This window comes from Podarcis pityusensis (assembly GCF_964106645.2).
Source record: "Podarcis pityusensis genome assembly, chromosome: 5".
In the NCBI taxonomy this organism is placed as follows: Eukaryota; Metazoa; Chordata; class Lepidosauria; order Squamata; family Lacertidae; genus Podarcis; species Podarcis pityusensis.
The window spans coordinates 86,661,281-86,686,782 of NC_138032.1; the positions used below are offsets into that span (position 1 = coordinate 86,661,281).

Here is a 25,502-nt window from a genome sequence, read left to right on the forward strand (position 1 = left end):
AGTGGCAGCGACACACTTGGTACTCACCTTGGCTGCAGTCACAGTTGGCCCAGCCTACGGCTCCAGAGGCAAGTTGGTAGAAGCACCAAGGCGTGGCGCCACCTTCCGGATTCCTGCAGTAGTTGTGATTCCCTAAGCCCCGGTTTGGATACTGATGAACGTAATCAGGAAAGTCCAACCAGTTTAAGCACGCCGACCCAGACAATGTCACAGACAGCGAGCCATTGTAATATCCTAAGGGCTCCATCTCACATGCACCAGATACTGGAAGCAGAAGAGAAAAAGAAAAACTTGGCTTAAGTTGCCTCTGGGAACAACTTACTGTATTTTTCGCTCCATAAGACACACTTTTTCCCTCCTAAAAAGTAAGGGGAAATGTCTGTGCATCTTATGGAGTGAATGCGTGGTTCCTGGAGCCGAATTGCCCAGGGGCGAAAAGCAGATCATGCCTTTTTTTAAAAAAAGAGGGAAGGGGGTGTTGAAACAAAACTGCTGAGCAGCTGATTGGCAAGCAATCGGGAGGGATAAGGGACTCTAGGTATAAAGGAGGCTGCCTGGGAGGGAGAGAGGTAAAAGCACATGGATCCTCAGGATTTTTGCACTGGGTCCCCCCAAATTCACCATCAGATCACATAGCATGTCCATGGCTATAGCCTGCATCAAAAAATCACGCATCCACTGTTTCGTGGGGCCGCAATGGCGCAAAAACGTGGTTACAAAGCACGGATCCACATGGATTCTCAGGATTTTTGAATTGGGCTACCCCAAACTCACCGTCAAATCACATATCATGTCTGTAGCCACAGCATGAACCACAAAAATCATACATCCACTGTTTCGTTCAGAATCCCCCCCCCCCCGTTTTCCTCCTCTAAAAACTAGGTGCATCTTATGATCAGGTGCGTCTTATGGAGCGAAAAATACAGTAGGCAGAAGTGCCAGAGGCAAGTTATTATCTTTCGGTTTGCTCCTCATCTGCAGGTAGAGGTGAGCTGAAAACGCCCATTCTTTCTGTGGCCTGCAAAATGCGGAGCCATTTCAGCCATTTTCGGGGTGGAGAGGAGGCACCTGGTTGGCCACTGTGAGAACAGGAAGCTGGACTAGATGGGCCATGGGCCTGATCCGGCACTCTCTTCTTATATTCTTTGGCAGTGCTGGGTTATTCAGTTGGCAGACCCAGCATGGACTCAGGGCACCAAAAAAGAGAGTGCTTTTGAAATAATTTGGCATTATATATATATATATATATATATAGTGTCAAAGTAGTCATCTAGAAAAATTTGAAATGAGCTACTTTTTTGCATACATGTGCCATTTCAAAAAATAAAAGTTTATTTGACTGTTTAGTATTGATTTTATTGTGAATGGCACATGGGGAGGCACCATAAACTTTTAAGTGTTTAGAACATCGAGAAATTGAGGAGACTCGTTTAATCAAAGACTTGTAGGATTGGAAGGGAGCCAAAGAATAATCAAGTTCACCTCCCTAGGAATCACAGGTAAAGAATCCCTGGCAGATGGCCATCCAACCTTTGCTTAGAAACCTCCAAGGAAGAAGAGTCCACCACCTTTCAAGGGAGTCCGTTCCACTGTTGGACAGCTCTTCCTGTCAGGAAGGTCTCCCTAATGTTTAGTTGGAATCTGGTTTTTCATAATTTGATTTCATTGGTTTGGGTCCTACCCTCTGGAGCAGCCAAAAAGAAGCTTGCTCCCTCTTCCCTGTGGCAGCCCTTCAGATATTTGAAGATGGCCAATCATATCACGTTTCAGCCTTCTCTTCTGCAGGCTAAACGTACCCAACTCCCACAACTGTTTCCTCATAAGGCCTATATAAACTATATAAACAAGACAAAATTGGGAGGGGGGAATTCCAGAGGTAAATATTTTCTTCCATTGTATGGAAATTTGACAACAGGATAGCGAAAATGGATTCCACATGCCCCAATGGTAGCCAGGAGACTGATAACTGACGAACTGGAAGAATAGAGATATGATTCCCCTTAATCAATGGCTTGACAACATTGGCAGCATATGAACTTATGGACACAGACTTTCTTTGGATAAATACAATGAGTTTTGGAATGAGTTTTCACAGAATGTATTAGGTTACTGACAATTATGTGAGCATTAGGATAATAACAATATACACATCTGTATACAGTGGTACCTCAGGTTACATATGCTTCAGGTTATATACGCTTCAGGTTACAGACTCCGCTAACCCAGAAATAGTGCTTCAGGTTAAGAACTTTGCTTCAGGATGAGAACAGAAATCATGCTCTGGCGGCGCGGCGGCAGCAGGAGGCCCCATTAGCTAAAGTGGTGCTTCAGGTTAAGAACAGTTTCAGGTTAAGTATGGACCTCCGGAACGAATTAAGTACTTAACCTGAGGTACCACTGTATTAATGAATGGTAATGTAACAGTGTTTTTTCTCTTTTTTCCCCTCACTCACTTCTTTTCTTTCTCTCTCTTTTTTTTACTCTATCTTTTTATAAACAAAATTATTCAAATATATATATATAACCTGTTCCTCATAAGTCTTGATTTCCAGACCCATTGTCATCATGGTTGCCCTTCTCTGCCCACATGATGGCAGCAGTTTTTCTTGCTCCCCTTTTGTTTTTTGGAAGTGGCATTCGTCTATGAGCCCTCTCACCATCGCCACTTCGAAGTGCCTCACTATGTTATGATCATGACATAGCATCATCCAAGAAGCATTGCTAGGTACTGGGAATGGCAGCCCACTCTGGACAGTAGCATGGTCCAAGCATTGTTCCAGAGGCATGTTTTTTTTTGGGGGGGGGAACAGTGGGCCCCCACGCCAGAGCCCGAATAATGCCTCTAGAACGACATTACATCATGTTGTAGAATCATTCCAGTTGAGGCTTTGTGGGGAACAGGGAAGCAGCCTGTTCAGAAGAGGTGGGCAATGGGGTAGGGTGGGGAAAACAGCTGCTGTCGCTTTCTCCCCAGTAAACCCCTCACCATCGCTCCCAACTATGTTTATTCATGTTCTCCGTCTCTTTAAATCCACCCACTTATCTACCCCTTTTCATAGTAAAGGTTCCATTGGGAACTTTCAGGTCAGTGTTCTCTCTTGAGCCTGTGCCCACTATTCTGTGGGTGGGTTGAAAAAAAGAAAAAGGAAAACTGGTCCAAGCTTTGCACCATGAAAAGCTAAACTGTCTGGCCTGCATAAATTTTGCAAATGTATGCATATTTTATATAACGTTTGCATAATGCAAGGCACTGGTGCCTTGCCTACTGGAACTCTTGTTAAGCCTTCCGCTCTGGTTTGTGGCTGTATCGGAGAAGCCCAAGGCTGAGAACTTCTTCTCTTCCTGCTTGGGAGCAGAAGTAGTTCTGCTCATTAGGTAACGCTGCCACAGCTCACCTGACCTTGAGATAGGAGTGGATTCTTGGGGCTATGAAGGATTAGTATTTAAGGGAGCACGCACCTCTTCCCTGTTCTGTTCTCCCATCCTGAAGTCTCTCCACAGAGTTCAAGGAAGGAAGAATCTTTTAAATCTCATGGTACACACACTCTCTCTCTATCCAGCAAGCCAGTCTCCCCATCACACACATACATTTCCCTTTTTTATTAACCAGCGAACACCCTCAACATGCTGTAGGTCTGCCTGAGATGTTTCCATTTAATTCCCCCCACCCTTATTTGAATTTGCAAACTAATATATTTTGTCCCTTTAGAATCCAGTTTGCTTCCAAACTGATCAGCATGGGACCACACAGATCTGGTTGCAGAAAGAATGTTGATAATGACAAAGACGAAATTAGAGGGAATAACAATACCTAAATTACCGGTAATTTTCTGCTGTATTCTTACCTGTGTTCTGCAAATTATTCTGACTAGGCTGGGATCCCAAGAAAGCCTGCAAGGGGTAGTGGGGGCGGGGGGGAGGGGAGGGAGGAAGGAATAGCAAACATGCAGAGATGATTATCCCATAAAATAAACATAGATTTTTGTCCCTAATGCTGTGAAGCCCATTAAGAGCACAGTGGAAACACGCGTGCATTCGCAGGGTCGCCTGCCTCCCTCCTTGCTGTCATCCATTTGCACTTTCATCCATTTGCACTTCTGCCTAGGAGCAACTAGATGAATAATTGCTGGGCTGCAGGGGCTTTGCTCATGGGCTGCTGAAAGGCTGCTCATCCATACTTGGAGTTTATGTAAGTGCTCTGGGAGCAGGGAGAAGGGGTGGAGAGAGGCTGCAGGTGGCAGCTGAAAGAGTAATCGTTGTACCTACCACAGAGTAATGAATTGTCCACATTGGTACTTGTTTCAGTAATTTAGGAAAGTTTTTCTCTCCATTGTTTTTAGAGAAAACAGGTCACCAAAGAGGGCACCTCCCTGTTGCCCTGACCTCCCTGCATTGACCCGGCAGAATACTAAATGCTTCTACAAAGCTTTCCCTTCCACTAAATCAAGAAGGACCTGCTAGAATCATTCTCAGAAGCGCAGAATGTAACCCTCCTCTCCAGCCCAATATTGTGTTGTGCCTGGGATGGTGCTCAAAGCAGCAGAAAGGAAATCAAATTCAAAAAGGCCTGAATTTTAGCTGCAAAGAATGCACTCCTGATTATACCTTTGAAGACATGGCTTGAGCTTTCTTGCACCTGACATCAAATGACATTAAGCATGGGGATGGTGGACTTGATTCTCCCCAAATGGCCTGGTGGGCTGAAGGTTCCCTACACATGTTCTAGTGAATCTGGAGAGACCCTTAAGTATAATCATTCAAGAAAATCACACTAACAAAATTTTAATGGAACATCCCTTAAAGGAAAAAAAATTTGACCATAAATTAGGGACTGCCCCCTAACTGCAACAATTTGAAGCACATCTCAGTTAAGCTGCTTCTCTTGGCTGTTGGCTGGAAAACGAATAAGGTCCAAGCACAGGGCAGAGGAACGGATGGGCTGAGTATACTGTTCTGGAGCCCAGAGTCCTGTCCCACAATATAAGCCCACTGCCTTGAGGGAAACAGTGAGGATAAATTGTAGAACATGCTTCAGGATATTTATGCAAACTTATCTTGTGAGATTTGCTGGAGCCTCTCAGAGGCAGTGTTAGAACAGCCTGCACATCGGTTCTTCCTCTATCTGACCACGAGTGGAAGCTCACAGGGCATGTTGGGTCCAGGCTCACAGAACCATGGAGAGCTCCCAGTGAGCAACTTGCTCTAAGGAGGGCTAGGATTCAACTGATCTTCTATCTTGTTCCTGGGATGAGACCCTTCTGCAAGGAGTGGAAGGCCTTAAAGGGGCATTCCTCTGGCCCAGAGCCTAGCAATTCTCTGTTAGTTTTCTCCCAACTTGTGAACCGCACTGATGGGCAGGCATGAGGGTGCCTGGGTCCCTTGGTGTGGAGGGGGCTGGTTTCTTGAGAAGCTGCAGGCTCAGTGTTTAGGGAAGTTTTTAATGTTTGATGTTTTATTGTATTTTTAATATTTTGTTGGAAGCCACACAGAGTGGCTGGGGAAATCCAGCCAGATGGCCGGGGTATAAATAATAAATTACTATTACTATTACTGTTATCATCATAATCATCATCTCTGGAAGAAGCAATTCAGGGGTCACTCACTTGAGAGGTCCGTAGCTAACAGACTCAGGCAGGGTGTTGGTAGGGTAGACAGATGGACAATATTCCGATGCCTTTAATATTAACAAAATACACTTGCAAAATTCCCTCATTTGTACAGCTCTAAAGAGTACTGGAGTTCATGTCCTCTTTATCATCTTTGACTCTGGTGCTGCTGGTCCAGCTCATATGGCTGGTCAGGTCATTGTTGGATTCCAACCTGCTGCTCAGGGCAGAAGTCATTATAATTCTGAACAATGATATGCTGGGCATAGCTGCTGAGCAGGTTAAGTCCATTCCTCTGACCTATGAAAATGAACCCAAATCTGTGTCTGTTTGAGCAGCCCACTGCCCTGGGGATGGACAGGACTGTTTCTGATTCTTCAGGTGGGGGAATGATCTATGCTGCTGGGGAACTGCTGTGAGACCAGCAAAAATCTGGCTAACTGAGTAAGGAGGAGACATGTATCTGATTCAAGAAGACTTTGAGAGAGCGCAATGGCATCCCATTTGAAGAAGATAGATAACCATATCATTTTACTTCTGTCTTTTCTTCATTACCAAGGTTGATTGATTCAGCATTTATTTGACACTGAAGAACAAACCAAAGGTGTCAAGCTCTCTCCGTCCCACACACAACCCTGAAAGGACACCCTTCATAGCTTTGAAAGCCACTGTTGCTTGAAATTGCACTGCTTGTTTCAAGTCTTTGTTCCATATGAATTTCCAGTATCATCTCCATATGTTCGATTTAATGGCTGCTGGTGCAACTCAGTAGCTTGCAAAGCTTTAAAATGTTCTATGACTACCATCTACTGGACAAAGAACTGTTCACAGTTCCAGACTCTATATACTTAACACACACAAACACAAAACCACCTGTCCCAATTTTCCCTGTTTCATAAAGTACCATTTCCATTTCATTTGTACATAAGCAGCAGCAAAGAGAAAAGGATCTCTCCAAACTGAATGAATGGACAACATGGAAAATGAGAACCAAGGTATGTTAACTTTTCAGTGTTCAAAATTCCAACTTCACATATATACTGATGTGGTCTGAAATGGTGGTATCTATTGAGGGAAAATAACTTGGGATCATTGACAGTTCAATTAAAATGTCAAACCGAAATGAGCATCCCTGCTTATGGGCTTCACAGAAAGAAAAGGGAAAGGTATGCATGCCTCCCTGAATTCAACTCCCAAACCCAAATAAGAGTGCATAGAGTTGAGCTGCAGCATTCAAACGATGAAACTATGGGTCACTATCAATGTCGTCTACTTAGGAAGGTCCTCTGATGATAGAAATGCTCAAAATAATCCACCTCAATGGTCAGCCTCTTGAATTATCCAGTGGACTAAAATCAAAGTTTTCCAAAACACCAGATTGGCTTTGTAGAAGTAATAGCATATTTCACGGCGTTGTTATTTTTTAATTGCCTCAAGCATAAACTCGGTTTTAAATACTGTTTTGTTTTACTGGAGTTTGGCTGTCTTGCTAGCATTAATAGGTCTGTTGCTATGATTTCCCTTTATAAACCCAGCAACACAACCAAAGTGATCCTTAATGGACTAGAATCTCACTCCAGCCTTTGGAATGTGACAACCATCAGAACAGGGGGAGGAAGGGAGAGGAGAAAGTGTGTGGCGGAAGAGATGTGTGAGTTAACTCATTGCTCTTCTTCGCAATTTGAAGCAAGATTACTAGTTGTGCTGCCTTGTTTTTGAAGTCCACTAGTTTCCAATAGGCTCTGTTTGTATGTATGCTATGAAGCTCCAGGGCTCTCTCTCGCCCAAAGAAAACTAGTCCCTGTAAATATGCTCCTGGGATTCTCGCACCTTCAGGAAAGAATGAGCGTTTAAAACAATACTTTTCTCCATGGAAATGCTACTTTTAAGATGTAGACCTCTATGAGTCTTAATTTTTCAAAGCTCTTCATAACGGAAACTATTGTATTCCTCATAGTATAGGTAGGCAAACCAAAGGAAACCAAAATTACAGCACCTGGGAATCTGCTGCAAAGGAACAAATGAGACAGCCAGCGGATTTGCATTCACTGTATGTACTGGCAAGTCAGTATGCTGGCAATTCAGACAGCATGGGATGGGCTTGATTAAGGGAGCTCCACCCTAGCCCAGCATGAATGAAGATGCTACAACTCACAACTGTTGGGGAGCAACACCCTCCTTTGCTATCTGACACACACACACAAACACACACACACACACACACACTGTAAAAATACTGACAGAGGAGTTAGATACCTTTAACCATTCTAGCACCCACCTAATACTTTCAGTTTCTGAGTCCAGACCACACACCCATTTATCATAAAACAATCAACCAGCACTGGAAGAGCAAGTCTCTAATGCAGCATTTGGAACATGGGAAAGACATGCAGTCTACAAAAAAAACCCCAGTATATTTAAGGATTCCCTTAAATTTGGCTATATTCTCATGACGAGAAAGGAAATAATGAACACAACTCTTCCCCGACCGCAGCATTTGCCACCCCTTTCGCAAACCTGCCTGCGCAGCCCAGATTGCATTTTCACAGCCACATTTCCATCACAACGTTAAGCAGCCAAGAGACTTAATTCTAAGTAGATGAGATCTCCTACCTTCACAGAGCCAAGACAGGGGAGCAAATGCAGCAGCGGGAACACTTGCAGCAGCACCATCCTTCCACAAACAGTGAGCTGGTTCTTCATGTTTCACATTTTCCCTCTACCGCTGAGCTGATCATCTGGCCTCCTGCTCCTCCTCTGCCCACCCCCCTTCAGTTTCACAGAGGCTAGGAGGCTCCTGTCATCTCTGTGCAAGGAAGAGAGCAAAGGGGTGGGGAAGATGGAACAACACCAGCCTGGGGTGCTTGCTTTCCTCTGCCTCACCTTCCTCTTTCTCCCTTCTCTTTTCCTTCTCCAAAGCAAGGGAATACCATGTGATCCAGAAGTTCTGAACCAGCTTTGCAAATAACAAGGGGCAAGTGTAGACGAGCAGAAAGCAGCCTTTAGGTTTCCAGACTGGTCTCTCTCTCTCTCTCTCTCTCTCTCTCTCTCTCTCTCTCTCCTACCTCCCCCTCTCCTTGGCTTTCTCCCAATCCATTCCCTCCCCTTTTTCTTGCTGTCAAAGCTCTTTTTTTGGCACAGTTTATACACATCTCTTTCTGGTTCCAGCCTCCTCCCTTCCAACCTGGATCAATCCACCAGGGGTCTCCTTCTCTCCTCCTGAAAACATCCTTTTCATTCTCTTACCATTATTGTGGCTGTGGACACCACTGTACCTTAAAAACACAACACATTCAAAGCAAATTCCTGCTGCCAAACAATCCTGGGAACCGTAGTTTGTTCAGGGTGCTGAGAATGGTATCTCTGTTAGGGGTAAAGTACAATTCCCAAGGTAGCTGCAAGGTGCTAACTCAGAGCTATCCACTGGAAGAACAACAGTATAATTCAAGTGGAGCAAAATCCTCTGCTTGAATTTGAAAGTGATTCGAAGGAATCTGGACTTTATCCTTTCAGCTTAATCAACTACTTGAAGTTGCCCTGGACTATATTCTTCTCAGCTTCCCACCCTCCCGCCCTGCCTAGGAAAAGCTTCACACAGAGAGCATTCCTAGACAAAAGGCTCCAGACTGTGTAGGATGCTACCGATAGATTGGTGCATTAGAAGCTGATCTGTATTTCCTTCAGTTGACAGGTCTCTCCCTTGAACTAAGGCTTGGAGGTGGTTCCTTGTGGCAGGAAGAATGGCTTGGTTGCTGCTGATGCCCTCCTCTGTGGCTCACGTTGTGTGGTAGCAGACTGACATCGGCCATTGACCCAGATACTCCCAGGCTTTTTCTCCCACTGGTCGGCACAGGATTCTCTCCTTCTCAGATGACCTATTGGAAGGAACAGCAGGAACATAAGACGCTGCCATATACTGAGTCAGACCAATAGTCCATGTAGCTCAGTACTGTCTACACCAGGGTTTCCCAAACTTGGGTCTTCAGCTGTTTTGGGACTACAGTTCCCATCATCTGTGACCACTGGTCCTGCTAGCTAGGAATGATGGGAGTTGTAGTCCAAAAAAAGTTTGGGAAACCCTGGTCTATACTGACCATCAGTGGTGTTCCAGGGTTTTAGATGGGGGTCTCTCCCACTTCTACCTGGAGGTGCTGGGGACTGAACATGAGACCTTCTGTATGCCAAGCAGATTTTCTCCCACTGAGCTCCAATCCTTTCCCAAGGTGGCATATGATTTGCACTGAAACAGACCTGATTGCAGGCAGCATAGCTTTTTTTAAAATACTATCAGTGGTGAATAAACCCTTCTTCTCAATTACCATTGTGATCTAAGTGTCACCCAGAAGAACTGTTCCAGGTGCTCAGCAACTTGTGGTTCGGAGACTGAAACATCTACTGCCCATTGTGACGAACCTGCAACTTCTGCAGCTCCCAGATCACATGGTCCCTTTACCAGTTTTTAAATCTTGCATGCTGGAGAACTAAATTTGATTCATACCCACACTGGCTGGTGAAAAGCCAGCTGGGAGAGGCTTGGCATTCAGTTGACTGAAACTATTAATGCCTTGCTGAGGGAGGGAAGAGCACCAGACAAGCTTAAATCCAGAGTTATTTGGCCTTTCTTCAAAAGCTCTACCTCCTAACTGGCTAGTCAGGATTCAGACTTTCGCGCTGTCTATTCCCCTAGTTCTTTCTTTCCACTTGTAGGTGAGGTTACTGAGTGGTTGCTCTCCAGCTCAAAACTTCTCTGGATACTACCCACTTTCTAATGAGAAGCCACTCTGGTTTTCAGCCTCACTGTGGCACTGACTAGGCTCATGGCTTCCAGTCCTTGCCTTGGGATTAATAGGAATGATTGTACCCTGACATATTCTTCCAAGCCCACGTTCCCAGCATGTTCACACTCCTGTATCAGTGCTGTCTACGTTGGCTTGGTCATGTCCACAGAACGAAAGATGGCAAGGTCCCCAAGGACGTGCTCTGTTGCGAGCTGGCTTCAGGCACCAGGCCCATTTGCAGACCAACTCTGTGTTACAAAGATGTCTACAAACGTGACATAAAGGCTGGTAACATTAACCCTGCCATGTGGGAATTCCTTCCAGAGGACCACAGTGCCTGGAGACAGATAGTCAGGTCTTGAATCCGCAGCAGGGACCAGAGGAGGAACAACTGCTGGGAGGAGCACAGAGAGAAGAAACCCCATGGTGCATCTGCAACAGCACAACTGGACGCCTTCATCTGCCCAAGCTGCAACAAAACATATCTCTCCCGTGTCCCATATCAGTCTCTACAGCCACAGCAGGCGCTGCAACCTCCCAAGAGTTTGACTTCACCTCCAGAAACACGCTCCTCCATTGCCTCCCGAGACAGACAGATGTCAACTCAACTCAACCTTACTGATTCTGGTAGGTCTTTCTGCAGCTTCTGATACTGTTGATCATGATATGCTGGTGCGTCAGTTATATCATTTGGTGAGCACACTTGAGATTGCTTGAGTGTTCTGCTAATATTTGGCAAGAATACTCTTCTAACATTCACTTTTCTGTACCATGCGTTCAAACAGGCAGGACACATGAGGAGGAATCTTTGATGGCTGCTCCACAGTTGATGAACTGAACTCCTTTTCTAAAAGTCCGTCAGCCTTCCATCATATGTCCTCTGGAAGCATTGTAATAATATATTGTGCCGCCTAGTTTTTAACAGCTAGGGGAGAACAGATACAGGAACATTTAAATTTCTATGTATTAGAGAGACATCACCTTGCCAACAAAGGTCCGTATAGTTAAAGCTATGGTTTTTCCAGTAGTGATGTATGGAAGTGAGAGCTGGACCATAAAGAAGGCTGATCGCCGAAGAATTGATACTTTTGAATTATGGTGCTGGAGGAGACTCTTGAGAGTCCCATGGACTGCAAGAAGATCAAACCTATCCATTCTGAAGGAAATCAGTCCTGAGTGCTCACTGGAAAGACAGATTGTGAAGCTGAGACTCCAATACTTTGGCCACCTCATGAGAAGAGAAGACTCCCTGGAAAAGACCTTGATGTTGAGAAAGATGGAGGGCACAAGGAGAAGGGGACGACAGAGGACGAGATGGTTGGACAGTGTTCTAGAAGCTACCAGCATGAGTTTGACCAAACTGCGGGAGGCAGTGGAAGACAGGAGTGACTGGCGTGCTCTGGTCTATGGGGTCACAAAGAGTCGGACACGACTAAATGACTAAACAACAAATGTATTAAATTTGGCTATGCTGTTTAGTATATTTCCCCCTCCCTTAAACTATTGTTAAGCATGACAGCAATTGATAGAAATACATCTTGAGTCCTCTTTGATTTGATGGAAGACTGTATTCCAACACAATGGTAGAAGAAAAAATATAAAGAATAAATGAAAATGGCAAGGACAGATACATTTTCCTGCCTATTCTCTTCACCCCACCTCAACTAACCTTTTTAAAAACAAAAAACCTGTGTGATTCATTTCATTTTGTTCCATGAAAACATCAAGTTCTCCTTTAAACAAGCAAGAACTTTTTGGTTGAATTGACACAGCTCTCAATGTGCACACATCCTCCCAATGGCACCTCTCATTTTTTGATTCCCAGTACCCTGCACTTCTCTGCCAGCGCCTTCTTTCTGCCACTGCTACCAAGGTCTAATGCAGTTGTGTCAAATGATGAATTAATTGCAGGGGCTGCTGCTAAGAGAAGGGAGTGGTTTCTCTTGGGTGTTTTCTACTGCAGTGTGTCTGGCCAAGGAATTGCAATCATTTAATTAGCAGCAGGCTCTGCTTGCCTTCAGAAGTGAGACACGGCAAGGGGGGTGGGGCATGGATTTGTACAGAAATAACCTTGGCAAGTCCTCACGGATTGTATTTAGTATGGTTCACAAAGGAAGAAGGGGATTTCAGTACTGGGTTGATATACTCCTTTATCATGAACACAAGAGGAAGCTCTGGTTACAGGAAGCAAATAAAAAAATGGGATGGTTACCGGTACGTACCTGTTCCCTACAGCTTGTTTGTCCTGTCAGCATTACCCAAATCTGTTCCACCCATTACCAGGCTGACTCAATAGTTGATGGGCAGGGAATCCTGTTCTAAGCCACATTTGCATGTTGATGCATTTTAAATATTGCCTACCTTTAGCATAGGGAATGTAGCAAGGGTGGAGAATGTGTGCCACCCCCTCAGATGGTGTGGGACTACAACTCCTATAGACCCCAGTCAGCATAGCACAAATCCAGCCACATCTGGAGGATCATCCCTAGAATACACCATGGAGCAAACAAATATAAGTCTTGCTCTGTTGCCAAGAAGGACCCAGATGTCATTGTCTGAACAGTGCCAGAGCCAGATACGAAGTGAACCAACCCGGACCCTGCAATCATCATCAGAGGTGCTTTTTCGCATGCCCCCTCCATGAGAGGAAGGTGGCAACATGAGAAGTGGCCTTTTTTGCAGTGGCTCCCTGCTTTCTGAAATGCTCTCCCCAGGGAGGCTCACCTAGCACCCTCATTATATATGTGGCCTTTTACAAGTGGGTGTGATAATTTTTAATGCATTCCCCCTCTAGGCTTTAATGTATTTAGGTGTGTGTGTGTGTCTGGTTTTAAGTCGCTTTGGGTTGCCCTGAGCAGGATAAAGCAACTAACAAATTAAATAACTAAATAAATAAATAAATAAATAAAACCCTTCAGGGTTATCCCAAGTCAGTTGATTCCTATTTATTGTGCCTATAGGGTGCCATTTTGGCTACACTTTTGAAAGCAAATAAATCTTGAATCAGAAATAGCATGGTGGGGAGTCGGGGGGGAGGAGAAAGATGAGATATATAAGACATGAGAGAGTCCTGTCAACCAATTAATGGAAATTTTCTACTAGATCTGACAGGATTGTAGGAGAGTGGTGAAATTTTGCAAGATTTTGTAAACCAGATGTTATCTTTAGAAAAGTCTGAGGTTCTCAGACTGGACCTTCTTCAGTGTACAATCAGTGGTGAGATGTACCAGGGATCTGGTTTACATGCTAGAAGACCTTTTGGCTGATTGTAGAAGTCACTTTAGAAACCAAGAAAGGTGTGGCATGGCTTAATAAACTGAAATAGTTTTATGAAACATGGAAAGTAGTTAACAGTAGTTAAGATGATTGCCTTTCAGACACTGGCAGCTAAGTATCAAAGTGTAACTCGGGTCAGGAAACCCAGAACAATGTATTCATATTAACGCTATATGTACTCCAGTTTTGTGTCTTTGTGCTTAATAGTGTTCCCCTGTTTGAACTTGGGTAGAACAATCCTAAGGTCTGTGGTGAAGGAATCACTTCCTTCTAAGCCCTGCCAATCATACGGGTGACTGTGGGAAGGTGCGGGAACAGCTTTCCCAAGTTTTTCTCCCATTTGTTGTTTTAATTTTTTCCCATCCCATTGACAGTTCCCGGGCTGGTATAGGATTGTTGTTGCTTTTGCCTCTTTTGGATGTGTGTCAGTAGAAGGAAGGGGCCTCCTCTGATCTGCTGCCAACATACCAGTCTCTGCAGCCATTTCATGTGCATCTGCTGGCAGACCTGCTTCTCCACCCACAGAGAGGGAGGTCCTCAACATCCTATGGTCCTCAGTCACTCTCCCAGGGAGCAAAGTTCTGCTCCCTTAACCATTTACTGTCATGTATAGTTGACTATTACTATTATTGAATATATGATAAGGTTGTAAATTTTAAAATATTTTAAGGAGGGAGAGCCTCAAAATAAGGCCCAAATAATTTACAATGCAATATGCCCAACATGTGTTCCTCAGGAGCACAAAGACCAGTAATAAAAAGGACAAAAATAAGAATACTGAACGTTAAAATAACCTTACACATTCCACCAACCACATAAACAAATGGTGTATATCAGGGATGTTTGACAGGTCCATCGTAATCTACTGGTAGATCCCCTGGAGGTTTTGGTAGATCGCTGGCTCCCTTTCCTCAGCATTGGTAAATTAGAACCCTGTCCCACCCCCTCGTCTCATTGTTGCACAATCTGCAAAACGGAAGACGAAGTTTACTCAGTGAGGCCGTTTGCTTTCCCAGATCTGTTGGTGAGTGGCTGTTCCTTTCCCCCCCAAAAAAAACCATGGCTACCCTCCTCCCTAAAAAAAGCTCAACAACTTCGACCTGAACCCCCCAAGACTCCCAAGTAATAGTCTCTTGGGAGTTGGCCACCCCTGGGGTATATCATCCACACTATTGAAAATAGGAAATATCCAGAAGAGAGAAGAATTCCAAATATAATCTAGTCTAAATTCTTTGGTTAAAATAAAAACGTTAAACAAAAGAATGCCTTAATAAAAAAATGTAACTGTTTATCAGAACGTAAGTCACTTGCAAGGTCAGATAACTGAATTTAGCATTCTGCAGATTTAGTTTCAAATAAAGGAAAGGTCTATGGAACATGACAAAGAACAAATGTAGCAGTCAGCAAAAACTGAAGTCGTATACTCACAAGTCTTTCATCACCACCGCCTAAAATGCAGTTAGATTCTTTTTATCTAACTAAAAAACCCCCACAATCTCTCAAAGTAATCTTTGTTGTTATTAGTCAGTGACCCTTCAGAAGGCAGCATGCTGAAAAGTGTTGTGTGCAATACAGCATAAAATTGTTTCACTTCAAGCATATTTTGAGGCTTTACCTTCCCTTTAGTCCCCAGCAAACACAGCACCCTTAAATGCAATACTTTTAGTAACCAAAGTTAAAAGTTTTATGAGAAAAAGTAGAGAAGTGTTAAATCAGGGAGCAGGGAGAGGTTTTTGCCCCTCATAAGTGAATGGAATCCAGGAACGGATTCTAAGAACTGCCAAATTCTATGGACAGAATGGGGAGAACTCAATCCATTCTCACTCCCCTTAAAGCACTCCTGCTTCTCAACTTTTTCCTATCCACCACTGAAAATCAGGGTCAGGGTTAGACTGGGAAGTTCCCATAAGGAAGTTCCCTAGTTGTGAGGCAGATGTTCTGGTGGTGGCACACAGATGGCACTATGAAAAAGACTCTGAGCTTTATCTTTGTGTGATCCTACAATAATTTAACACTCATAATACTTCCCACCACCACCCATGTCATACTGGGAACTCTTAGCTGCAAGGGTCACGCTTATGGGATGCTGCTGTTTAGCAGTTTGCTGGCCAAAGTCTAAAAAGAAAGTTTGATAGCAGATAGGATTTCACAAAAGATTTTATTTCACTGACGACTCAAATTTGGTGCTAACTGAAGAACATTTCAAGCAAAAGTTCATCTGGTCGAATAACTGCTGGAACTTCTCTTGGTATCCATGGAAACTTTAGGTCTTCATCTTATCTCAACAGAAGTTTTATTCCAAAAAACAGTATGAAATGCAGGAAAACATTTCCCGTCCATTTCAAAGGGAATGACCAACAAGCGGTGAGTTTCTTCAAATTCCAGTCCTGGTGTTCACAGATACTTGGGGAAGCAATTCTCTTCAATAATTGTATGTGATATTTGGAAACCTTTTCAGTAATTTGTTGATTTGTTTTGAACCAAGTTTCCCCGACTGGCCCAGAGATTCTTGTCGAAGATTTTGCTTGCGTTCTGCCTGAAAAGAACAGAAACAATTTCCTATATTTATTAAACTGACGCACAAATCCCACCAATATTCCCAATGTTACAAGCATCAGCCTCTGGACAATTAGAAAGAGCTGCATTCAGAAGCCAGTGGTAACTCAATTTATTTGAAACAGTGAAATGATAAATATTACAGTCAAGGAAGAGGAGCTGGACTTTTTACTATCAATTCCTAGGAATAGGAGGACAATATATCCTTAAGACGTTATTTGAATGTACTTGGTCACATTTTGCGTCTAGTCAGTTTCCTGTTGATATGAGTGGCTTGTGCAGCAACAAGGGAGGATCATATTTTTCTAAGAATAAGTGTAACTCACAAAACAGAAGCCTTGGCAAAGTAACTATAGAGTATGTGTATTATATCAAAACACTTGTGATTTGAAGCAATTCGATTGACTGTAGGCCTTGAACCCTAAGAAAAACACTGGCAGGTACACTTTCTGTTTTGTGGTCCATGGTCCCTGAGAATCCTCTTCCTTCTTGAAGCTTGTTTCCATTGGCACATGCCCTCACGGTTACTTGCAATTTATGGTTTAATAACACAGTGGGGTGCACTCAAAAGTCACCCCTGCACAATGGGAATGATTATTACATGCAAGATGGAAACAGAACTTAATCTGTCTCATTACACGTTTTAACAAGGTTGAGATACAGGTCCACTATTATAAGCCTACAGCCAAATATTCCACAAAGTAAAAAAATGCCCTTGTGTAGGTGGTGGCCTACTTCTGAAAACTGCATCATTGCTTCATAGCAAAGGCAGGAATAAGAGTCCTTTACAGTGGTACCTCTGGTTAAGAACTTAATTAGTTCAGGAGGTCCATTCTCAACCTGAAACTGTTCTTAACCTGAAGCACCACTTTAGCTAATGGGGCCTCCTGCTGCCGCCGCACCGCCGGAGCACGATTTCTGTTCTCATCCTGAAGCAAAGTTCTTAACCCAAGGTACTACTTCTGGGTTAGCGGAGTCTGTAACCCGAAGCATTTGTAACCCGAGGTATCACTGTGCTCCCTGTTTAATTTAAGGGAAGGCAATTCTTGCCCTGATGTACAGCTATAACCACATTTAAAAACAACTTGTCTTGAATATATATTTTTTTTAAATGACTGTGACTCAGGTGTTGTAGAAAAAATCAAGAAGAACTGGTCAATTTCCTGAATATTGTTTACATGAATTTATATTGGTATAGCAGTGATAGCTTTAAGTCTCTCTCTCTCTCTCTCTCTCTTTTACAGTCATACAAAATGGCACAATCCCATGCTTATCAACTCAGGAATATGCCCAAACAAATTGAAAAGTACTAACCCCAGGAACTGTGTACAGGATTCTAAATTTACATGCTTAGCCTTTATTTTACTGGTTGGATTGGTTGAGAAGTCAAATACTTGATCAATCTCATTTTCAGGCATGGAGTGCACAGCAGAAGCACCCCAGATATCATAAAGTTATAAACTGGGGAACACACTGATATTTGTTTATAAAAAGAACTCTCATGGGATTTTTACATTTCTAAAGCTTACCTGAAACAAGCATTCCTTGCTGTTGTCCATTAACACACAAGGCCATATTCCTCTGCTATACAGTGGAGGTTTCTCTCCTTCCAAATTGGATTGTACATAGTACATCTTGTTTAACATATCTATACCCTGATTTTCCTCATTAAAAGCTAACAAAACCAGGCCATCACTTAAATTTAAAATGTAAGTTATTACAAAAAAACACACCATTGAGAACAACAGTAAATGCACCAGCTATTTGCAATTTCTATAACCGATTTTTCCAGCAACCTGAAACTCAAAACTGTCCATGATAAGTCAAGAACCAAAGAAATATAAAACAGAAAAAAGTTGCTAATAAAAACAGCTGCTCTTTTTCAGGTATTTTTTTATGTTTGGTTGTTTCTGTTTCAATTATATATTTTCTTATTGTTTTAGACATTTTTGCTATGAACTACTCTGAAACTTGTGTTTAAAAAGCAGGATGAGAACTTAAAAAATAGTAATAAACAAACAGATATGAAACCACAGATGCCATAGGAAATAGATGTTTCAACAATTGCAGAAGCAATTCCATCTGCCACACACCGGTATTTTATAAATATGCAGCCACACAATAGCATATCACCTGATGTAACCAATACCTTAACCTCATTAGTTTTGTAGCGATTTCATTAGTTTCAATGACACCTGGTATGTGATGGACCTATAATCTCCATGCATGGGCCCTAATGGCAAGTTCACATATTCAAACTACTCACATCATTAACCAGCACACCATATCTTTTTAAAGCTGTATTATCTGGGTTGCACCTTCGCATTATACTGTCTTGGGCAAATATGCTTACCATTTGCTAAACCACCACTGTTGCCAGTTTCACACATTCAGGTTAACATTCAGCAGTAAGCAATTAAAATGTAAGGACCTGCCTCTCAGGATAATACAAACACAATGATGGAGATTTGTAATAATAATAATAATAATAATAATAATAATAATAATAATAATAATTTATTATTTGTACCCCACCCATCTGGCTATGTTTCCCCAGCCACTCTGGGCGGCTTCCATAGAAACCAAAAATACAGTAAAATATCACAGATTAAAAACTTCCCTGAACAGGGCTGCCTTAAGATGTCTTCTAAATGTCAGGTAGTTATTTATCACTGTGAAATCTGGTGGGAGGGCATTCCACAGGGCGGGCGCCACTACCGAGAAGGCCCTCTGCCTGGTTCCCTGTAGCTTTGCTTCTCGCAATGAGGGAACCGCCAGAAGGCCCTCGGTGGTATTACATGCTCAAATTATGTATGGAAACTAATTTCCTGCAGCTTGATTAGAGGATAAATTGGGACATAATTACTTCTGCCTTTGCAGCGCAGTTGAAGAATGTCTGGATCTCTTGGGCGCAAGTTACATCACTGAACTCATTCTGCTTCCAACAGGCCATCATTAATGACATCTCTGTGATGCATGTTGCCTCTGTAAAAGAAAGGAAACTGCCATTACTCGGGAGCATTTTATAACAGTGACAACTCTATTGCATGAATACCATATGAAACACTGAAGACGGTAAAAGTAAGCAGATTCTTCACACTGTTTTCTATTGTATCCTTAATCCAAGAAAACACACGCCTCCATTGGAATTGGGAATTTCACTTCTAGTTACTAACTGAATACAGTCAAACCTCAGATACTGAACGCCTCTGTTTTGGAACATTTTGGCTCCCAAACGCCGAAAACCCAGAAGTAAATGCTCCGGTTTTCAAAAAAAATTCGGAAGCTGAGCGTCCAATGCAGCTTCCGCTGAGTGTAGGAAGCTCCTGCAACCAATCAGAAGCCGCTCCTCGGTTGTCGAACATTTCAGAAGCCAAATGGGCTTCCAGAACAGATTACATTCAACAACCGAGGTTTGACTGTACTTTTCATATGTAAGGAAGCCACAAGGATGAGGGCAATGGTTTTATCAGTCTGCCTGCCTCTTCTCAAAGCTTCATATGTTGTCAGCGGTTCAATTCAGACATCATGCTAGATCATGGGTAAGGAAGTTTGAGGAAAGTTTGGTTTGATATTTTGACTGGACAAAAATATGGTTAGCTAATGAGCCAGCAACCAGAATTTAAAAACATTGTTCGCAAATCTAATATTTGTGCTAACTATGGTTTGGCGTGACGTCTGAATTAATAAACCATAGTTATGACTGTTGTTCCACCAAAGACACTGCAACTAAAGATAAGATGGGTGACCAAACAGAGAAAACAGACAAGCATCTAAACCACAGTTTACCTATCATTTGCTTGGAAGCCCATACTATGATTTGGGTTTTAGTGTATGGTTAGTGGAAACCACGGTTTGGCATAACAACTGAACTAAGTGACCATAGTAGCACTGTTCTTTTCTGCACAAGAAACATCAAAAACTGAAGTTCTGCACAAAGGAAAGGCAAATTCTGAGTTCAAAATGAATAAAAATTTAATTTAAGCATGCTTAGGTTTCATAATGTAACTCAATTAGGGACTCGGTGTTTGCATTTCTCATGAATTTTGAATTTCTTTTTCCAGAAGGAACTGTGTGAAGGAAAATGCACGTATAAATGGTGAACAGCAGGGGAGGGAATACAACACGAGGACATTAGAGATGAACAAGTTACAAACTCTAGAACACTTAACAGCAGAAGTTTTGGCAAAAACTGTATTTTAAACCAAGGCCATATGAAATCTTTGAAAGGCTAACAAATGTAATATAACGTAAGTTTTTAAGGATTAGGTTTCACTTTTTGTAATTAAAAAGCAAGGATCTCAGAAGCCTGTACCAGTTCTTGGATTGTCTATGAAATTCTATGCAGGCTGAATTGAAGAAAATAGAGTCCTGATCACAAAGTAACAACCCATTTTTCCCTGCCAACCAGAAAGAGTATTTCCTACATACAACACATGGTTTCCTCCCTTACTTTACTTTTATAAATACTGAGGGAACAATTAGCATGTTTTACAGTGTTCCAGTTGTGGAATTTATTCCCTCTGGCCATTTGCCACAGACGAAGTCTGGTAGCCTCTAGGGCACTATGAAGCAAAATGATTCGACCAAACATTCCTATTCAGCTGAATGTAGGCAAACACACACACACCCTGCCCCATGAATTTGCATGCATGTGTGACAATGGCCAAGGAGGCGATAAAAGTATCCCTGCAAATTAGCAGCCAGTTTCAGTTAACAACATATGAGCATCAAAACATGTTTTCAGTGTGAATGAAGAACTTTAAGCTGCAGTCTTATGAAACTTACTTCGGAATAACTCCCATAGAATTCAGTAGAGCTTGAGTATACATACTCAAAGGCTCTGTTCATAAGAGAAACAGATCACTAAGCAATTTGCCTCAGGTTGCATATGTAGAACTTAACACACCAAGAGCTCTGTTCTCAAAAGCGCAGCAATGATAACGCCAATCCAAATAAAGCATGCACACAGCATAGAAGCATGTTAGAAAAACATTAATCACGATGATCACTTCCTCCTTGCCTGTGAAACACCCCCTCCCAAATAGCTGATTTGTACAATTTCTGCATTTCTATCAGTTTAGGGATGTTAACAAGAACATCCTTCACCTGTGGACAAGGTTGCATCTGACAGCTGCCCTCACATGTGCTCTGCACATACAGATGTATTCTTTCTGTGGGGATCCTGGACCAATCAGCACTCCTCCCCCCCAAAAAACCCAGGGTGTTCATTTGAAACTCCCTTTTTACATGCATAAATCCAACAGCAGGTATGAGGAATGGTTTATATACGAAAAAATGTATTTATGCATGTGGTTCCTCACCCAGCTAGGGAAAGACCGTAGCTGATTCATGACGAGTGTCTTTGTTTAAATATTGGTGTGTATATCTGTGTGCAAGCTGCAGTGTGGTTCTGCTGTGGAAACTATCAAAAACATGTCCTTGCAACACTGATTGTTTCACGTCAGGTCCACATTAGCGTTCTGGTTAACAGCCAGACGCACCGACCCATTGCACCACAGACTTACATAGCAAAAGTAGTCACAAACAACAAATAAAACTTCAAAAAGTACACAACCAAACCAAACAATTTCCACATAAATAATCACAAGACCAAAAATAAAGATACCAGAAATTAATATCAATAACAGCAACAACTTCCCCGCCCACCCCCCAAAAACACTAACCAACACCCCAGCGCAAGAGTCAGCTTCAGGGACGTTATTATTTCATTTACTATGTTATACACTATCATGGGGTTTTTCGATATTGCAAAACTACCCTGTGATTCTCAGGTAAAGGGAAAATTTAAAAATAATACAAAACAAGTGTTTCATTTGAGAGAGAGGGAGGCTTTTCCTCTGTCTGCTTTCTCCATGGCCCGAGCAGTTTTATAAACCTCCCTCATGCTGCCCTTCTGTTGCTTGCCTTTTCTCTAAGCTGAGAAACCCCAGACACTGCAACCCTTTCCTTCACAGGGTGTGGGTGTGGTTCGCAGTGCTTTGAGATTCACTCTAACTAAAAGTGACAAAGAAATACAGTGAATCAAATCAGTGTATGGGTGCTGGTGTGAAGTTTAGCACCAGTCACATTGCTACTCCATGCAGCACAACAATAAAACTGTTAGCACATTTGCAAAGCTAAGCAGGGTCTGGTATGGCTTCAAAATAGGACCGGGAATCGCATGCAGCGCCAGATTTAGTGTAGGCAGTTTCCCCTCACAGGATGTCAAGATAGATGACCCGCAGGGTCCCTATTGCTCTACAAATAAAGGATATAACCAGGGAGAAGAGTCAATGGAGGAAGATTGGAAGAAATTCAAAGACTATCTTCAGAAACATTGCAAAATTAAAGAATGTTAGAGTGATGTTGGATTGAAAATAAGTGGTTTCCAGCTGTACAGGTTAAAGTTAATGACAGACTAAGATTAAAGATTAAGATTAAAGATGTTTAAAGAAATGGAAATTTGACATTAAGAGGGAAAATTTTAATGTTATATGATACTAAGACTAAAGATCAGGTTGAAAGAAGTTGAAATTATATATTTCAATATCTTATTAAAGCTAAAGATTGGGATTAAAAAAGTGGAAAAGAAATTGCTGGACAAACAATTTGAATTGGAATACAAAAGAGGGAGGTATGAGGAAGTCCAGAAAATAAGTAACTAAAAAACGGTAATGGAAAAGAGATATGGTTTTTAATTGTTATGTTTTTTGTTCTTTTATTGTTGAATCTTGTTTTTTTTGGTGTTTTTGTTATCTTTTTTTTTGAGATATGTATGGTGTACGTTTTTCTTTTCTTTCTTTGTTGTTCAAAACTTTAATAAAAATTATTTTAAAAAAAATAAATACAAATAAAGGATATAATTGTATGAAATATTATCCCTTCCTCATAGGGGAAAAGGGGCTTCACAATCCTAATACCAGCTCATTTGGCACTGCAGAGAGTGAGCCTCTTCAATCTCAGGTTTGTATATTTGAGCCTCACTTTGGGCAAAAGATTTCTGCATTGCAAGGGGGTTGAACTAGATGACCCATGATGTCCCTCCCAACTCCACAATTACACGATATGATTCTATGAAATAGTCTCCTTCCCTCCTTCCCAGAGCAGCAAGGGCTTCACAAACCTAACAACCCCTAGCTCTCTCTTTAGAACATACGTTTGTGCGATACACCCAAGAACAGTGGGATTGAAATGCAGCCAAAAAAAACTGATATGACAAAGAAATAAACGTCAGTACTGCAAAGTCGGTAGAGCCCAAGGCTCTTAATCTCAAGGGTTGTGGGTTCAAGCCCCAGGTTGGGGCAAAAGTTCTAGATGACCTATGGGACCCCTTCCAACTCCCTATGACTCTAGGCTTCATATCCAGAGCAGCAGATACCTTGGAATTAACAGACACTGCTGAACCAGGTTGGTGTAGCCACAGCGGTCCGCTGCGCATGGAGTGGAGCGGTGTGCAGTCTGAGTTGGTAGTCTATGGTTGCCACCTTTGGTCTGGCAAAATACAGGGCAGGGCTGGGTAGGGTGGGGTGAGAAGTGACTTCAGAGCAATCTATTACAAACTATTACAAACTATTGCAGCCTAATAGGATGGCCCCTTTGACATTTGTCTCTCACACACACACTCATGAATTTGCAAATCTGTCTGCGCTTGGCTACCCAGAGCTCAAATACGTGACCTTTCTTTTTCTTTTTCTTTTTCTTAAATGTTATTTATGCTTTTCAGGTTTATACATTTCACTAATTTTTCAATCATCTTAACATTTCAAAACTTGACTTCCTTCCCCCTCTTTCTGCGGTTCCTTAAATTTATTTTTAATATCTCCTGCATATCCAAATTAACTTAATTTGCTCATTTATTCATCTACTTTAAATATACAGTGGTATTTCGGGTTACATACGCTTCAGGTTACAGACACTGCTAATCCAGAAATAGTGCTTCAGGTTAAGCACTTTGCTTCAGGATGAGAACAGAAATTGTGCTCCAGCGGCGCAGCAGCAGCAGGAGGCCCCATTAGCTAAAGTGGTGCTTCAGGTTAAGAACAGTTTCAGGTTAAGTATGGACCTCCGGAACGAATTCAGTACTTAACCTGAGGTATACTGTATACTCTTATACAACTGCAGGTTATTACAATAATCCTCTGTACAATTTATCTGGTAAATATTCAATGAAATACATGACCTTTCACACACCCTTTCAAACACGTGTTTGTAAACCATGTCCAGGGGTCCTTTACCTTTTTTTACCTATTCGGAGAGGGTCCCTAACTTAGCAAAAAGAGAGAGACCTGAAATACAGGACAAAACTGTAGTATCAATACAGGACGTAGGATTTTACATCGCAATAGGAGACAGGAGAGGGGACAACCCTAGCTGGGACTGTGGAGGAAACCCACCTCCGAGGCCCAGGCGCCGGTTGGAGACCTGGTTGGCCAGCACCAGGGGCCGGTAAGGCCTCACCCGGGGCTGCTTGCCCCGCAGCTTCTTCAGCTCGGCTAGCCGAGCCACCCAAGCCGCGTAACCCGACGAAGGAGCCGCCGCCGCCATCTTTGCGCTTTTGCGACAGCCAAGGGCCGGCCGGAAAGCAGCCCTCGCCGCGTGACTGTCGCGCGAGGCTGTAGAGATAGGAAAAGTAGAGAGTCGTGATCTCGCTCACGGGGGTGGGGGGAACGGGGGACTGTCGGGTTACTTTCCGCTTTCGCTCTCTCTCTCTGAGATGGAACATGAGAACTCGCGCTAGAAATACAGAAAGACAGCGGGGTAAGGTAACTTACCTCGGGACTTAAGTCTTGTGGGGGAAATGCGATCCGTTATATATATATATATATATATATATATATATATATATTATATATACACGCACACACACCCCCCCCATATACATATATAATATTTTAATATTATATATATTAATTATATATAAAATAAAAAATACTGTGGTTGTGGTGGGAATAACTTTAATTTTAAGTGTTAAATAAAATATTAAAAATAAAATTAAAAATAGTATATATACAATTAATATATATACTATTTTTAATTTTATTTTTAATATTTAATATTAAAATATTGTTTTTTATTTTATATCTCTGTATATGTTTGCATGTGTATGTATCATTTTATTTTTTTTACTTTATGAAGTAACTATTTTATTAAGGATTTTCTTGTTTTACAGAAGTAAGTGTAATGCCTTGTATTTCCCCCCCCCCCCCATGTAACATTTTTACAAATCCGTTTCATTTGTTGAGGCATTAGGGGGAGAAGAAAAAAAGGAAAAAAGAAGGGGGGT

At 42.3% G+C, this 25,502-nt stretch overlaps 2 protein-coding genes across 4 annotated transcripts in view; both read right to left on the reverse strand.

Annotated features, from left to right (window-relative positions):
* Positions 1-14,603, reverse strand: part of LOC308477570 (neurotrypsin-like) — a 33,551-nt gene extending 18,948 nt beyond the window's left edge. The window contains exons 1-5 of one of the 3 annotated variants that reach the window (XM_081006298.1): positions 14,460-14,603; positions 9,249-9,481; positions 8,220-8,412; positions 3,846-3,891; positions 28-264 (exon numbers count right to left, since the gene is read on the reverse strand). In XM_081006298.1, the coding sequence (XP_080862424.1) occupies positions 28-264; positions 3,846-3,891; positions 8,220-8,309 (373 nt within the window). In that variant the 5' untranslated portion in view covers positions 8,310-8,412; positions 9,249-9,481; positions 14,460-14,603. Of the gene's footprint in view, positions 1-27; positions 265-3,845; positions 3,892-8,219; positions 9,160-9,248; positions 9,858-9,891; positions 11,337-14,459 lie in introns of those variants that run through there. The other 2 variants (XM_081006297.1, XM_081006299.1) reach the window with 2 other exon arrangements.
* Positions 14,604-15,799: 1,196 nt separating this feature from the next.
* Positions 15,800-24,795, reverse strand: CHCHD1 (coiled-coil-helix-coiled-coil-helix domain containing 1). The gene is made up of 3 exons (XM_081006334.1): positions 24,613-24,795; positions 19,083-19,201; positions 15,800-16,196 (listed from the first exon to the last, which is right to left on the reverse strand). The coding sequence occupies exons 1-3, from the start codon at positions 24,761-24,763 to the stop codon at positions 16,083-16,085; spliced, it is 384 nt and encodes a 127-aa protein (XP_080862460.1). The 5' UTR covers positions 24,764-24,795; the 3' UTR covers positions 15,800-16,082.
* Between the last annotated feature and the right edge of the window lie 707 nt (positions 24,796-25,502).